Below are 15,803 nucleotides of genomic sequence, written 5' to 3'. Positions count from 1 at the left end.
ACCTGAACAAATTGCCTGCACTGTGGTTCACATTTATACACCTTCCTACTGTACTCCAAGTACATTACAGTTTTTCAGTAAGGTACAGTGAGTGGAAAAAAGTATTTGATCCCCTGCTGATTTTGTACGTTTACCCACTAACAAAAAAAAATGATCAGTCTATAATTTTAATAAAGCAGGAACAAAAATTGTTTCTGGACAGCCGCACTCTGAAAAAATTGTAGCCTTTATTAAAAAGGACAGCACTACAAATCACAGCAACATAAAATAAAACCAGACCTGACGCGTTTCGCACTGAAACTAGTGCTTAGTCATAGCTATGACCTGGAGCGGCTAATCCCTTTTCTCTATAATTTTAATGGAAAGTTTATTTTAACAGTGATAGATAAGAAAAATATCCAGAAAAACACATGATTTGCATTTTAATAAGTGAAATAAGCATTTGATCCCCAAGCAAAGCATGACTTGGTACTTGGTGGAGAAACCCTTGTTGGCTTCCACAAAGGTAAGATGTTTCTTGTAGTTGGTTACCAGTTTTGCACACATCTCAGGAGGAATTTTGGTCCACGTTTCTGTACAGATCTTCTATTAATCTTTAAGATTTCTCGAAGTTTCAGCTCCCTCCATAAATTGTCTATAGGATTAAGGTCTGGAGACTGGCTAGGCTACTTAATGACCTTAATGTGGTTCTATAGTCAGCATTAAGAAAAAACATTCTCTGTGCAGGAGCTCCCTTCAGCCCCCCCTAAAACTTACCTGAGCCCCATCTCAAACCAGCAATGTTTCACAAGAGTCCCGGCTGTCCGGGACTCACCCTCCTCATTGGCTGAGACAGCACTGGGGTGCCATTGGCTCCTGCTGCTGTCAAAGTTAGTGAGCCAATGAGGAGAGAGAGGGGATGGGGCCAAGCCAGTTTTGTGTCTGATTGGACACAGAGCAGCAGCTCGGCTGCCCCCATAGAAAGGAGTACCAGCGAGGGACCCGAGAAGAGGAGGATCTTGGCTGCTCTGTGCAAAATCACTGCACAGTGCAGGCAAGTATAACATGATTTTTATTTTTAAATAAAAAAACAAGACTTTACGATCACTTTAATGTGCTCCACCTTGAGCAACTCTTTTGTTGACTTGGCAGTACGTTTTGGATCATTGTCATGCTGAAGGACCCATCTTCAGTGTTCTGGCTGAAGGAAGGTGGTTCTCATCTAAGATTTTACAATACATTGCCCCATTCATAAGCCCCTCATTGACAAAGTCAGCCTGTTACTTTAGTAGAGAAACAGCCCCAAAGCATAATGTTTCTACCTCTGTGCCTGACTGTAGGGATTGTGTTCTTAGGGTCATAGTCAGTATTTTTCTTCCGCCAAACATAGCGAGTTGAGTTAATGCCAAAGAGCATAATTCTGGTCTCATCTGACCACAGCACTTTCTCCCAATCCCTCTCTGAATCATTTAGACGTTTATTGGAAAACTTCAGATGGGCCTGTACATGTGTCTTTTTTAGGACGGGGACCTTGTGGGCGCTGCAGACTTACAGTCCATGGTGGCATATTGTGTTACCAATGGTTTGTTTGGCGACTGTGGTCCCAACTGCCTTGAGATCATTCACAAGCTCCTCCTGAGTAGCACTTTTCGCATGATCATCCTTACTCGATTGATGGCTATTTTGTATTTCTTCCATTTTAAAATAATCACTTCAATAGTTGTCGCCTCACCAAGCTTCTTGCTGATGGTCCTGTAGCCCATTCTAGCCTTGTGCAAGTCTACAGTCCTGTTCCTGATGCCCTTTGACAGCTCTTTGATCTTGCCCATGACGGTAAGGTTTGAATGGAAGAAAGAAATTGTGGACAGATGTATTTTATACACACACGTTTTCATTTTCAGCACCTTCCTAAATTGGCAGGGCTACCATGTGTACCACATGAGCACATACAGTATCCAGTCTGTGGGAGCCAGAATTATTGTTGGTTGGTTGGGGATCAAATACTTATTTTACTTACTGAACTGCAACTCAATTTGTAACATTTGTATTATGTTTTTGTCTGGATTTCTGGTTTATATTCTGTCTATCATTTAAAATACACCCATGATAAAAATTATAGACCCTTCATCTCTTTGTAAAAGGGCCAACTTACAAAATCTGCAGGGCATCAAATAATTATTTTCCTCACTGTATAAAATTACAAACTATACACAGGAACAAGGTTTTTACTAACATTCACACACACCGACAACACTATTAACTACAATCTGGTCTTTATCACATGCAGGAGTACACATTCCCTTTAACTGACCTCTGTGGAGATCCAAGGCACCAAGTCAAAAATACATTCTGAAAGATTTTGGCTATTTAACCACTTCCATGCAGTGCATTTTAACCCCCTTCCTGCACAGACCAATTTTTAGTTTATAGCACTGTCGTACTTTGAATGACAATTGCGCGGTCGTGCGACATGGCTCCCAAACAAAATTGACGCCCATTTTTTCCCACAAATGGAGCTTTCTTTTGGTGGTATTTGATCACCTAAGCGTTATTTATTTTTTGCGCTATAAACAAAAGAAGAGCGACAATATCTTTTACTTTTTGATTTAATAAATATAATAATAAAAAAAAAAAAAATTCTCAGTTTAGGCCGATACTTATTCTTCTACATATTTTTGGCCAAAAAATTGCAATAAGCGTATTTCATGGGTTTGCGCAAAAGTTCTAGCATCTACAAAATAGGGAATAGAATTATGGCATTTTTTTTTTTTTACTAGTAATGGCGGGCCGACATCGCGGCCTCCGGGCACGCGCACCGGGTCTCGAGCAATTCGGCGCCCCCTAGCCGCCCGAGAAGGCTAGGACGTCATATGACGTCCAGTCTGAGGGTTCCCGCCGACGTCATTTTACTATGACTCGGAAGGGAACGGGTTAAGAAATACAAATAAGTTATAATCGGTGACGGTATAGCCGCGCTATTTTTAGCGCCGCTATACCGTCGTATTTACCGCGATATTCGGGCGCTAGTGGTGAGTTTTTAACCCCTGCTAGCGGCCGAAAAAGGGTTAATACTGCGCGCGTATTACCGCGGTTTCCCATTGATTTCAATGGGAAGGCGCGGTACAGGAGCGGTAAACAGCCCGCTCCTATACCGCTCCAATGATGCGGCTAGCAGGACTTTTGGAGCGGTCCTGCTACCGCACCGCTTCAGTGTGAAAGCCTTCGGGCTTTCACATTGAAGCCTGCAGGGCATGATTTTTTCATGCGGTATAACAGCGCTATTTTTAGCGCTGTACCGCATGAAAAACGCCTCAATGTGAAAGGGGTCTTAGTGCTAACTTTTAACTCAGGCTACTTAATATCTGCTGGTTAAATGATTCTGGAAGAGAATCTTCAAGCGCTACAGAAAATGGTTAGAAAATTAAATTCACGCTTACAGTGCATCCTAAAAGTATTCACAGTCCTTAGCTTTTTTTCCACATTTTGTTATGTTACAGGCTTATTCCAAAATTGATTAAATTCATAATTTTCCTCAAGATTCTACAAACAATACCCCATATTGACAACATGAAAGAGGTTTGTTTGAAATCTTTGCAAATTTATAAAAAATAAATAAATAAATAAATAAATTGCATGTACATAAGTATTCACAGCCTTTGCCATGACACTCAAAATTGAACTCAGGTGCATCCTGTTTGCACTGATCATCCTTGAGGCTGGGTTCACACTACTACACTACTTTCATCCTACTTTGCTCTGCTACATTGGTCCTACATTTATCCTACATTGGTCCTACATCATCCTACTTTCATGAACAGGATACTACTTTGGTCCGACTTCAATGATATTCAATGGGCCTGAAGTAGGATCAATGTAGGACCAAAAGTAGTACAGGGAGCATTTTCAAAGTCGGACCGACTTGTGTAGGACGCTACAAGACGCTCTCATAGGGAAACATTGAACACAGAGCAAAGTAGGATGAAAGTAGTGTAGTAGTGTGAACCCAGCCTGAGGCTGGGTTCACACTTGTCCAACAAACGGTCCTACATTGGTAGCTCATGTAGCATGACGTGTGAAAATCAATGTTTCCCTATGAGAGCTGCCTTAACTGGTCCTACACAAGTCGGTCCGACTTTGAAAATGCTCCCTGTACTACTTTTGGTCCTACATTGATCCTACTTCAACCCATTGAATATCATTGAAGTCGGACTAAAGTAGTATCCTGTTCATGAAAGTAGGATGGATGTAGGACCAATGTAGGATAAATGTAGGACCAATGTAGCAGAGCAAAGTAGGATGAAAGTAGTGTAGTAGTGTGAACCCAGCCTCAGATGTTTCTACAACTTGATTGGAGTCCACCTGTGGTAAATTCAGTTGATTGGACAGGATTTGGAAAGGCACACACCTGTCTAAACACAAACCATGAAGTGCAAGGTATGGTCTGTAGACCGTGACAGGATTTTATCGAGGCACAGAAACATTTCTGCAGCATTGAAGGTCCCAATGATCACAGTGGTCTCCATCATCTGTAAATGGAATCTGTTTGGAACCACCAGGACTCTTCCTAAAGAGGGCGGCCTGGCCAAACCGAGTGATCGGGGGAAAGGGCCTTAGTCAGGGAGGTGACCAAGAACCCAATGGTCACTCTGCCAGAGCTTTAGTGTTTGTCGAGAGAAGAGAACATTTCAGAAGAACCACCATCTGTGCATCACTCCACCAATCAGACCTGTATGGTAGAGTGGCCAGACGGAAGCCATGCCTCAGTAAAAAGGCACCTGAAAGACACTCAGACCACGAGACAAAATTATCTGGTCTGATGAAACAAAGATTGAACTCTTTGGCCTGAATGACAAGCATCATGTCTGGAGGAAACTAGGCACCTCTCATCACCAGGCGAATACCATCCCTACTGTGAAGCATGGTGATGGCAGCATCATGCAGTAAGGATGTAGTTCAGCATTTTTCAGAAACTGGGAGACTAGTCAGGATTGAGGCAAAGATGAATGCAGCAATATACAAAGACACTCTCGATGAAAACCTGCTCCAGAGCACTCTGGACCTCAGACTGGGGTGAAGGTTAATTTTCCAACAGGACAACGACGCCGAGCACACAGCCAAGATATGGGCGGTACAGTGGTGTAGTGGGTAGCACTCTCGCCTAGCAGTGGGTTTCCTCTGGTTTCCTCCCAAACTCCAAAGACATGCTGGTAGGTTAATTGGCTTCTGTCTAAATTGGCCCTAGTATATGAATGTGAGTTAGGACCATAGATTGTAAGCTCCTTGAGGGTAGGGACCGATGTGAATGTACAATGTATATGTAAAGCGCTGCGTAAATTTGTATAAGTACCTAAATAATAACAACAACAACAAAAAGAGTGGGTACGGGACAAATCTGAATATCCTTGAGTGGCCCAGCCAGGTGCCCAAAGCGCTTCAACAAAGTATTGAAAAAAGTCTGCGAATACTTTGCTCAATATGTGAATACAACAAGCTTATTTCACGTTGTGGTTATGGGGGATTGTTTGTAGAATTTTGAGGAAAATAATGAATGTATTCCATTATAAAATAGGCTGCAACATAAAATGAGGAAAAAGTGAAGCGCTGTGAATCCAACAGCCTATATTAAAAAATGAAGTCACACATGTTCAGAATACAGACTATATTAGGCCAACACCCCAAGAACTAGGCCATATACACGTTGGGAACATGGTTCTGCAGGTTTATGTTTAACCAGGAAACATTCAGAGCATGAAAAAGTGACATCATCTCCCGTCACATCTGTGGCTTCCATGGAATTCAGGAAAGACAAATACAAAAACAAGCAAGATATACACCGAGATGTTCTGACAATAACTCAGCCTTTCCATCCTACTCATCAGATGACTGAAATGAGCAGCTGCCAAAGAAAACAGCAGATGGGAAGATCCAAGCAATTCCTGAGCAGCTCCTGGACTTCGGATTCCCAGGATCATTTGCCTCATCTCCCTGAAATAGCATCCCCATAAAGAAACCTGCATATGTTAATATCAAGCCGCCATCATAATATAAATTGCCCCTATTCTGAGACATAAGCTACAACTGATAAAAAAGACCTATATTGTGCAAGACATGCCCAGAAAAGGGAAGCCAAGGCCTTTTTTCTGGGCATGTCCAGTGTTGCCAGTATTGCCTGTGGGCTCCCAGCTGCTGATCTTTATAGACTTACTGTGCTTTGCTCTGCACTGTGTCTTTGTGGAGGTGACCAGCGTGGCAAAGAAGGTTTTGACTTCTTATAAGCTGCCCCCTGATGACGGACTGGGTGGAGTGGAGGCAGAAACCCGCAGAATGGATAAAACAAACCAAGGGAGAGCCTTGAGCAGCAGGTACAGATTTCTCTCCACAGGAACAGTAAGTAGTACAAAAGTGAAATTACTAAAAGTCACATCAATATTCCTGAGATTCAAAGTGCCCTTAGGCTCCGTAAACATCTTCGCGTTCTGCCCGTAAAATTGCAATAGCGGCAAATCGCGGGACATGCATTCTCAGAGCAATTTTCCCGCCATTTGTCGGGCGACAATCACACGGACAGAATCGCTAGAAGCTTGTCGCTCAAAGGAAGTACATATGCTTCTTTTGGGCGACAGGCTTTCCACGATCCTATTTGCACGATTTTACCCCAATTTTCGCCCTCCTATACATAGATGATGACATCACACCCATATGCGATTAGGAGTGACTAGGCACGTTCACATTGTCAGGAAGTAATTTAAGGTAAAAGTTCGGTTTTTCAGAGTACTACTTCGGCACAATTTTAAAATGTTTCTTAGAAGATAGCAATTTTCACTTTAGTCCAGGTTTACTTTAGAGAAAATCTGCTGTCATATTACACTGATTAGCCGCTGCAGCCGCTAAAGAGAACATTTTCCAATGATCAATCCTTGGACGTTGAACAGGAACCGCAACACAGACCAAAATCTGACAAATCCCTGCTGAACAGGCCGAATTTCGATCCATCTATGACCAGCTACTCTACCACCTGCACTTTGGTCATTCAAGCACATAGCGCTGAATTGTAGCATAGGCAAGTGTTTTATGGCCCACGCCTTGAAGTTCAGACTTTTAGGGAGTTCCAATACTGAGGAGATAGAATGTGGCAATGCCGGCTATTGGTTGCTTGCATAGAAGTCATGCAATTATTTTCAAAACTGTAACCCAAGATAAAAAGTGAGTTCAGTAAAGTTTAATAATCTCTTATTGAAAAATGAAAAATTACCCCTAGGGGCTTTGAGTTGCAGTTGAGTTGTATAAGTGTTCATTGGCTGTTTTTATACACATGTTTTAGCCTCCATTGATGTTTTTCGAGCTCATGTTCTGATTCCCATCAGATGTTTTTTTCTACAACATATGATTGTTGAGATCAATAAAATGTATACTTTTTTTTACAAACCTTATTCTTATTATTTTCTTCATCCATTGCTGCAACTCAAAGCCCCTAGGCGTAATTTTTCCTTTTTCAAAGTCTAATCAGGGGTGTGCAGCAACTTTGTCCACAGTTGGTATCGCTTTTCCTCTGCAAAAATGTATCTTATTATGCTAAAGAAATGAATTTCAGTAAACCTTAGGTGAAAATTGTGTAAGGCTTCAGTCTCTAGAGATTCTCATAACTGAACATCCTGTGCCAAATGCTTCCACCACCTGCAGCCTCTGACTGAGCAAGAAGGATATTCTAAAAAGCTTCTATTTGACTTGAATGGGAAAAACTTTTGTGAATGGGCCGGCTGCTCTCTGGGATACACACAATTCCCAGAAGGTAGTGCGCCCCATTCACCAGAAGACACCGTAGGACAAAGGAAGAAGACCAGCCGTGGACGATGAAGAGGCAGATTAAAGACTTCCGCATAGCAACCGCTATTTCTGGTAAGTAAAACATTTTTATTTATTTTTCCTAATTTTTTTTTTAGGGTGGAACTCCACTTTAAGTGCTCTAACTTAAAGCGTTTTTTTTTAATAGGTTATTCTAACGCTGATATGATAAAGAATCGTGTACTCACCAGTCCCATAGTTGCAGCCGCCAGGATGTTCATTTTCCCGAAAAGGATGTTTTATAAAGATGTATGATGGACATTGCCATCTGAAGCCCTCCTGTATTTACTTCCGGGATGCGGTGAAGTGTGACGGCGAGCCGCGCCGTCAACACTGCACAGTTGCTATAACAACGGCCTGCGGCGCCCTGAGCAGCTGATATCTCGCGAGAATTTGTCTCCTGCTTGCAACAACAATATTCTCCTCGTCAGCATGACGAGACACTCGTCATGAATCCCATGATTCAATGCGGCGATCGCGACACGCCCAGTCTCGCACAGATGAATCCCGGAAGTGGACACAGCAATAAGGTATCTAATTGATTGCGAACTTGTAATCTACAGCCCGAGCACTATTTTTTAAGGATAAGTTGTAAATTCGGGTGAACCTTCACTTTAAGCATGCACAGGACCAAGTTTCATATTCAAGGGGGAAAAAAATGAGGAAATTCAGAACAAGGTCACTATATACTGACAGGTGAGAAAAGGCTGATCACAAGTAAATTTTAGACAAGACTGACAAGATTACAGAACTTAAAAGACCATCACATTGAACTAGGACAGTTAGGTTAAAGGCTCAAACTCAGGCTTCCTTCCAAAGCCAGTGCCCTTTCCTGCAGGGATGTCACCTCCACCTCGTCTTCCTCAGCTCCTGGCTGTATAAAACCAACTGCACAAAAATACAGTATATAATAGCCAAGTTCAAGAACTACACAAGACAGGAAACTCTTACTTTAAAGTGAATTTGTACTCCATTTTAAAAAAAACTTTTAAAATGAGGACCCGCCTAATGGCAGTCAGGAAACTGTGCCACTACTGTATTATCTTTGTCTGCAAAAAAAAGCTTCTTCTGTGACTTTCTCTGACACCAACCATGTTACTGGTGTCTGACATTCACTTCTTTCTAGGCTAAACACTGCCATTTCCGTGTCCAATAAGATTGTCTCATTGGGCAGCATGGGCAATGTGCAATATTGGACAGGGGAATGATAGCCAGCATACAGTCATATAGAAAAATTAAGTACACCCCATTGACCTTTTCGACATAATAAAAAAAAAAAGGTAAACATTAACGCTTCATTCAAACACTGCCCACATATAAAGCAGTATATTTGAATAAATATATACATATATGTGAATAAAAACAAAAGGGAATTTTGCCTTTACAATCAATAACTTAAAGTGGATGTAAACCCTCATATACCCAGTGAAGTGAACAGCCTCAGATGATACACAGGGATGAAACAAATCTCCCTACACAAGTATTTTTACATTTATATCTGCTGTCTTCAGGTTTATATATGCTTTAGAAAGTTCAAATCATGTTAGGAGATTGTCTCTTCCTGTTCAGCACTGCAGTGAAGCCTGGGGCATACAGCCAAGACAGCCGATTGCAGGAAAGGCATACACCCCCTCTCCTCATAGGTAGACTTTAAAATCTGTTCATTGACTTGTTCAGCACTCTGCTAATCTATTTCTAACACCCTCCCCAACACAAAACGTTGGCTGCTTTTATCTCAGTTGACAGAGAACTTTTGAGAAATTATAAGGCTGATAACAGAACAGGGCAGAAGACAGCTACGGGACTTGAAGGGATTTAAAGAGAGAGAAGAAAAAACTGGGAGATCTCATATATATATATATATATATATATATATATATATATATATATATATATATATATATATATATATATATATATATATATATATATATATATATATATATATATATATATATATATATATATATATATATATATATATATATATATATATATATATATATATATATATGCGCCCCCCAGAGCTCCCCCTTTACTTACCTGAACCCAATCTTTCCAGAGATGAAAACAAGCCCAGCAGCTCCAGCCACTGTCTCAGGTCCTCACTGGATAGACTGATAGCAGCAGGATCCATTGGCTCCCACTGCTGTCAATCAAATCCAGTGACACGGGAGCCAGGGGCAAGGCAGAGTCTTGCTGTCTGTGTCAATGGACACAGCAACAGGATTTCGGAGGAGCAGCGCCACCAGGGGACCCCAGAAAAGGAGGATCGGGCCGCTCTGTGCAAAACCCTTGCACAGAGCATGCAAACATACCATGTTTGTGAGGGGGGAAAAAAACTAACCTTTACAATCACTTTAACAAAAATATCAATAGATGTAATAAGTATGTTCTGGAAAAAGTACACCCTTTGCCTCAGAAGCTGGTGTTGCCTGCGAGTCTGACATTGACTTTGTGAAATTTGTGACCACTCCTTTGTGCAAAATTCCTTCAGTTGCAAGAGGTTTGTGTGTTTCCCTGCATGAACTGACACTTTTACCTACAGCATATTAATGCAAATCAAATCAGGCTCTTCACTAGGCCATTCGTAAACCCTCTATTACTTTTTGGAGCCTCAAGATTTTCCACATGAACCTTGCATGTTAATGCAAAAAATTAATTCAGGGAAAATCCTTTAATGTATGATCAGATTAATAAAAAAGTATAAATGATTAAAACTTGGATGAGCCGATTTTGGTCATCATCATTCCAATGTGCAGACTTGTACATCCAATCATTTATAACCACTTGAGACCCGCGCTATTGACAAAAGACGTCAACAGCGCGGCTCTCAAGTGCCAACTGGACGTCTTTGGACGTCATTTAAAAGCATTACCCTCGCGCACCACTGGGGGGCGCGCAGCGGGTAAACACTGTCCCGGCGCATAGCTGGGAAGCCGATGCGTGTACCTGGCGGCCGCGATGTCCGCCGGGTACACGCGATCGTCGGTAAGACAGCAGGGACGTGGAGCTCTGTGTGTAAACACAGAGCTCCACGTGCTGTCAGAGGAGAGGAGACCGATCTGTGTCTCTTGTACATAGAGACACAGCATTGGTCACCTCCCCCAGTCAACCCCCTCCCCCCACAATTAGAACACACCCAGGATACACATTTAACCCCTTCATCACCCCCTAGTGTTAACCCCTTCACTGCCAGTCACATTTATACAGTAATTAGTGCATTTTTATAGCACTGATCGCTGTATAAATGTGAATGGCGCCAAATTTGTGTCAAAAGTGTCCGATACGTCCGTCGCAATATCGCAGTCCCAATAAAAATCGCAGATCGCCGCCATTACTAGTAAAAAAAAATAATAAAAAAAAATCATAATTCTGTCCCCTATTTTGTGGGCGCTCTAACTTTTGCGCAAACCAGTCGCTTATTGCGATTTTTTTTTTTTTTTTTTACAAAAATACGTCGAAAAATACGTATCGGCCTTAACTGAGAAAAATTAAAAAAAAAAAAAATGGGATATTTATTATAGCAACAAGTAAAAAATATATATATATTTTTTTAATTGTTGCTCTTTTTTTGTTTATAGCGCAAAAAATAAAAAATAAAAACCGCAGAGGTGATCAAATACCACCAAAATAAAGCACTATTTGTGGGGAAAAAAGGACGTCAATTTTGTTTGGGAGCCACGTCGCACGACCGCGCAAATGTCAGTTAAAGCGACGCAGTGCCGTAAGCTGAAATTTCGCCTGGGAACGAAGGGGGTTTATGTGCCCAGTAAGCAAGTGGTTAATAATGGTATGTACTATCGATGATCAGTCAAGTGATGGCTCAGGAGACTGTACTGCTGAAATATGGCAAATCACAAAAACTTAGGATACACTGCAACAGCAGCCACATTACCAAACGAAGAAGCACCCAACATTCGTGAGTACACAGATTTGGAGAATTTGCCTTTTTATCTGCTTACCTGCAATCTTGATGTTAAGATTTGCATCAAGCAGCAAATTCTCAGCCTTCAGATCTCGGTGCACAATGTTCCTGCAGTGACAAAAATGAACTGCGGCAATAATTTGCTTAAACTTCTTGCGCGCTTCTTTCTCGGCCATGCGCCCATGGGCCACCAGGTGATCTGTGAGAAGAAAAAAGAAGTCAGTGCTGGAGCCTATAAAATCTTGTACAAGTCAAGTGAAGGGGACATTACCCAGACTGCCAGCTCATACATTTGATTACCACACTTGGACAACAGCTTTTTGTGCGAAAATTAGATCCACATAAAGCATGTTCTGAATCCAGTTACCCAATGACCTTGCATGATATACGGTAGGTATCCCAGTAACAAATTACTCTGCTGTCCAAAGATTGATAGCATTATGGTCAAGTTATTCCTTATGCTTGTACAAGTTACTTACACCTGCCTCAGTGCCCACCACCCAAAAGACATACTGGCAGAATAGTTTGGACCCGTCTACCATAAACCTTCACTTCATTGGTACATTTTAATGCACATCAAAACATAAAAATGCATAAAAGCCATGCTAAAATATAGCAAACCTCATCAAAAAGTACTTTAAAATGATACAGTTTATAGCAGGGTTATGAAGTATCTAGGGCTGTGTTAGGGATATGCTGAAAATCTGAGAAAATGGAAGACTTTGTATGGGAGATTCATGTAGGACACATACAACACTTCTCACAAGCTCACAAAGTACTGGAGCCAACACCATAGCATGCAGTCTCCATGCATGTTAAAATTTATTCCAGTAACAAAACTTATTGTAAATTATCTAGATTTTATAAAGGATAATCCAGTCCAGAAAAAAACATTATGTGCTCTCTAAGGCCTCATTCACAACAGGGACCTAGGCCCATACAATACGGCAATGAAGGCATACTGGCTGCATTCAGGGCCATGCACCCACTCCTGCAAGTCTGTTAAACTTGGAAGTGCGGCCATACAGCCAATGTGTCTGCATTCACTAACAAACTGCCTGCATGCAGCTCCAGACACAAACAAATGTCTCATTCTCTCTGTACAGGTGGGCTTCTGTGCATGAGGCCTAAATGTGATCATATCCAAGACATTGCCTAAGTGAAAGGTTACAAATTAGGTGAGCACTGCAATGTGGACCAGACGCCTGTATTTTGCAGACACATGGCACACAAACCTGGCAGCTAAGTATCATCAATCAGCTGGTCACATCTATTTATGGGCATGGTGGGTAGAAGGAAATGTTAATATAGACATTTAGAATCCTGAAAATGGTAATAAAGTATAGATTAATGCCAAAAGCTAAAAAACTGCCAATTTATCAGTATGTGCTTGCCAATTTGCCCACTCTGCTGCAAATTCCTCTTTTGGATTCATAAACATGTAAAAAAAAAAAAAAATCTCGACAGGTCCACACCAAAACCAAACCAAAGTTTGCAGTTCTAATTATTTAATAAAACCCCAATTGCTGCCAGTGGCCAGCAAACCCGGGGACAAATCAGCAATTGCTAGACAGGAAGCTAATGACTTCAATATTTTCCACCATAGAAAAGGGTATAAAAAAATAAATAAATTCATGAACAGAAGTGTTTTTGAAACTACTTTACTACTGCCGTACATTTTATGCTGTGGTGTTCTGGAGCAAATACAACATTAGACAGCGCAGATATAGAAAATGCACAGAGCCTATCAAAATAGCTCCGTGCCTTGTGATTGAGACCATTGCAGTGATCACTAAGATAAACAGTACTACAGTTTATATTTGGGGGTCCTCCCCTTCTCACTAGAGAAGCAGGATGATCTTGTGAATATTTCATTATTGAAAAATAGGCAGAAGCCGATTTGATTCTTTTCATTGATACAAATCAATAGATGATATAACGACAAGGCTATAATGACAAGGAAATAGCAGTGAACGGGGACTAAATAGATTATTATTATTATACAGGATTTATATAGCGCCAACAGTTTAAGCAGCGCTTTAAAATATAAAAGGGAGACAATACAGTTACAATACAATAAAATACAAGAGGATTAAGAGGGCACTGCTCAGAAGCTCGGAATCCCTACCCTTGTGGCCCCCAGCACTGGAAGTGAAGGGAATGAATGTGCTTCAATAGGGACACAGAAAACAATCAAAACCTGACAAAAAAAGGATCTAAACCAGGTCAGTGTTTACCAAATATTTTATCATCAAGACGGTGAAAGCCTATCCTAAAATATAAGTGCCGGTTCACACTACCGCGACTTGGGATCCGACTTGTGTTGCCGCAATTTGCGCCAACATGAGACATTCCATTGACGTGAATGAGAGGCGTCTTAATGTACACTACTGAAGTCGCTCCGACTTCAGAAAAGGTTCCTGTACTACTTCAAGGCAACTTGTACCCAAAAATTTCAATGGAAGTTGCCTCCAAAGTCGGATCACATCTTAACTGAAGCAACTTTACAGGAAGAGAAAATAGTTTACTCAGGCAAACCCCTCCCTCCCACAGAGCTGATTATTCTGTGATTGGCCACAGCCAAAGTCGCCTGTTCTGGAGGCAACTTCAAGTCGCGTTGTAATTTGCTCCAAGTCGTGCTGAAGTCGCCTTGCAAAGTGGTGCTGTAAGTCAGGTTGCCCCTATGTGAACCTGTACTAAGGGTCCCATACAAACACTAAAGTTGTAAATATAGAGCACATCTGTGAAAAGCATGCTTATTTATTTAGAGTCTGAAATTACAGAATAGCTATTGTTCCTGGCATTCGATTTCTTGAACTAAACACAGTGCCTTTATGGACAAAAAAAAGCAAGGGATGGTGTCAGCCCTGCCCAGTTGCTATTTGGTAAACTACAAAATACAGGCTCCTTTCTTATTTCCACAACAAAGCTGGGAAGGTGTTTAGTAGTCCATAATGAGATAGCTGAATAGACTCCTTGAGAGAACAATGACAGAGTAAATGAAATTATCGCTTCACAAGATTTCTGGCAAACCCAAGCAACATTTTTTTTTTTTGTTTTACTAATCAAACAAGACATTTCAATGGCATATTTACCAGACCAAACATGAACAAATAGGAAATTCAAAGTTGGGGTATACATATATAGAGGAAAATATGTTTGTCAATTCTTCTTTATTGCTGTCCGTCATTCACATTTTCAAGACTTCAAAACAGAAGGCTTTGCTAATGAGTACAAATTTACAGAAAAATAATCATCTGGGTTATAGTGGACAGATCTGGAAGCTGAACAGTGTTTATACTGGTGGGCGTTTCCAAAAGATTTTACATCATAAATGCGTAAATGGGTACCATCTGCTCTGTGATTGCAACAAAAAACACATATTAAGTTACTGGATGTCAACCATACTATTACATGAACAGAAAAATGGTTCAAAACAAGGAAGGCCAAGGCTATCCCCACAACATCCCACACTGTCCCTGTCCCTAACCCCCCAAAGTAGGACAGTGATAAACACAAAAGAACCTTATAACCGCATCCAAACACAACCAGCGACGTGTGAGCTAACTAAAAACAACTTCAGGATCTCACTGCAAAGCATGCCACATACTGTAAATCTGAGGCATGGCAATAACATGCTATGGACTGCAGTGATATACAGTGCCTTGCGAAAGTATTCGGCCCCCTTGAACTTTGCGACCTTTTGCCACATTTCAGGCTTCAAACATAAAGATATAAAACTGTAATTTTTTTGGAAGAATCAACAACAAGTGGGACACAATCATGAAGTGGAACGAAATTTATTGGATATTTCAAACTTTAACAAATAAAAAACTGAAAAATTGGGCGTGCAAAATTATTCAGCCCCCTTAGGTTAATACTTTGTAGCGCCACCTTTTGCTGCGATTACAGCTGTAAGTCGCTTGGGGTATGTCTCTATCAGTTTTGCACATCAAAAGACTGAAAGTTTTGCCCATTCCTCCTTGCAAAACAGCTCAAGCTCAGTGAGGTTGGATGGAGAGCGTTTGTGAACAGCAGTTTTCAGTTCTTTCCA

General features: G+C 41.1%; 1 protein-coding gene across 4 annotated transcripts in view; it reads right to left on the bottom strand.

Annotated features, from left to right (window-relative positions):
• Positions 1-15,803, bottom strand: part of SIK3 (SIK family kinase 3) — a 281,667-nt gene that overhangs the window by 133,674 nt on the left and 132,190 nt on the right. For all 4 annotated transcript variants that reach the window (XM_040327664.1, XM_040327667.1, XM_040327665.1 and 1 more), the window contains exon 4: positions 11,787-11,948. In XM_040327664.1, coding sequence (XP_040183598.1) covers positions 11,787-11,948 — 162 coding nt within the window. The remainder of the gene's footprint in view (positions 1-11,786; positions 11,949-15,803) is intronic.

Source organism: Rana temporaria, chromosome 10 (assembly GCF_905171775.1).
Source record: "Rana temporaria chromosome 10, aRanTem1.1, whole genome shotgun sequence".
Taxonomy (NCBI): Eukaryota; Metazoa; Chordata; class Amphibia; order Anura; family Ranidae; genus Rana; species Rana temporaria.
The sequence above is the reverse complement of the archived record's forward strand: the minus strand, read 5'-3'. Positions and strand labels throughout refer to the sequence as shown.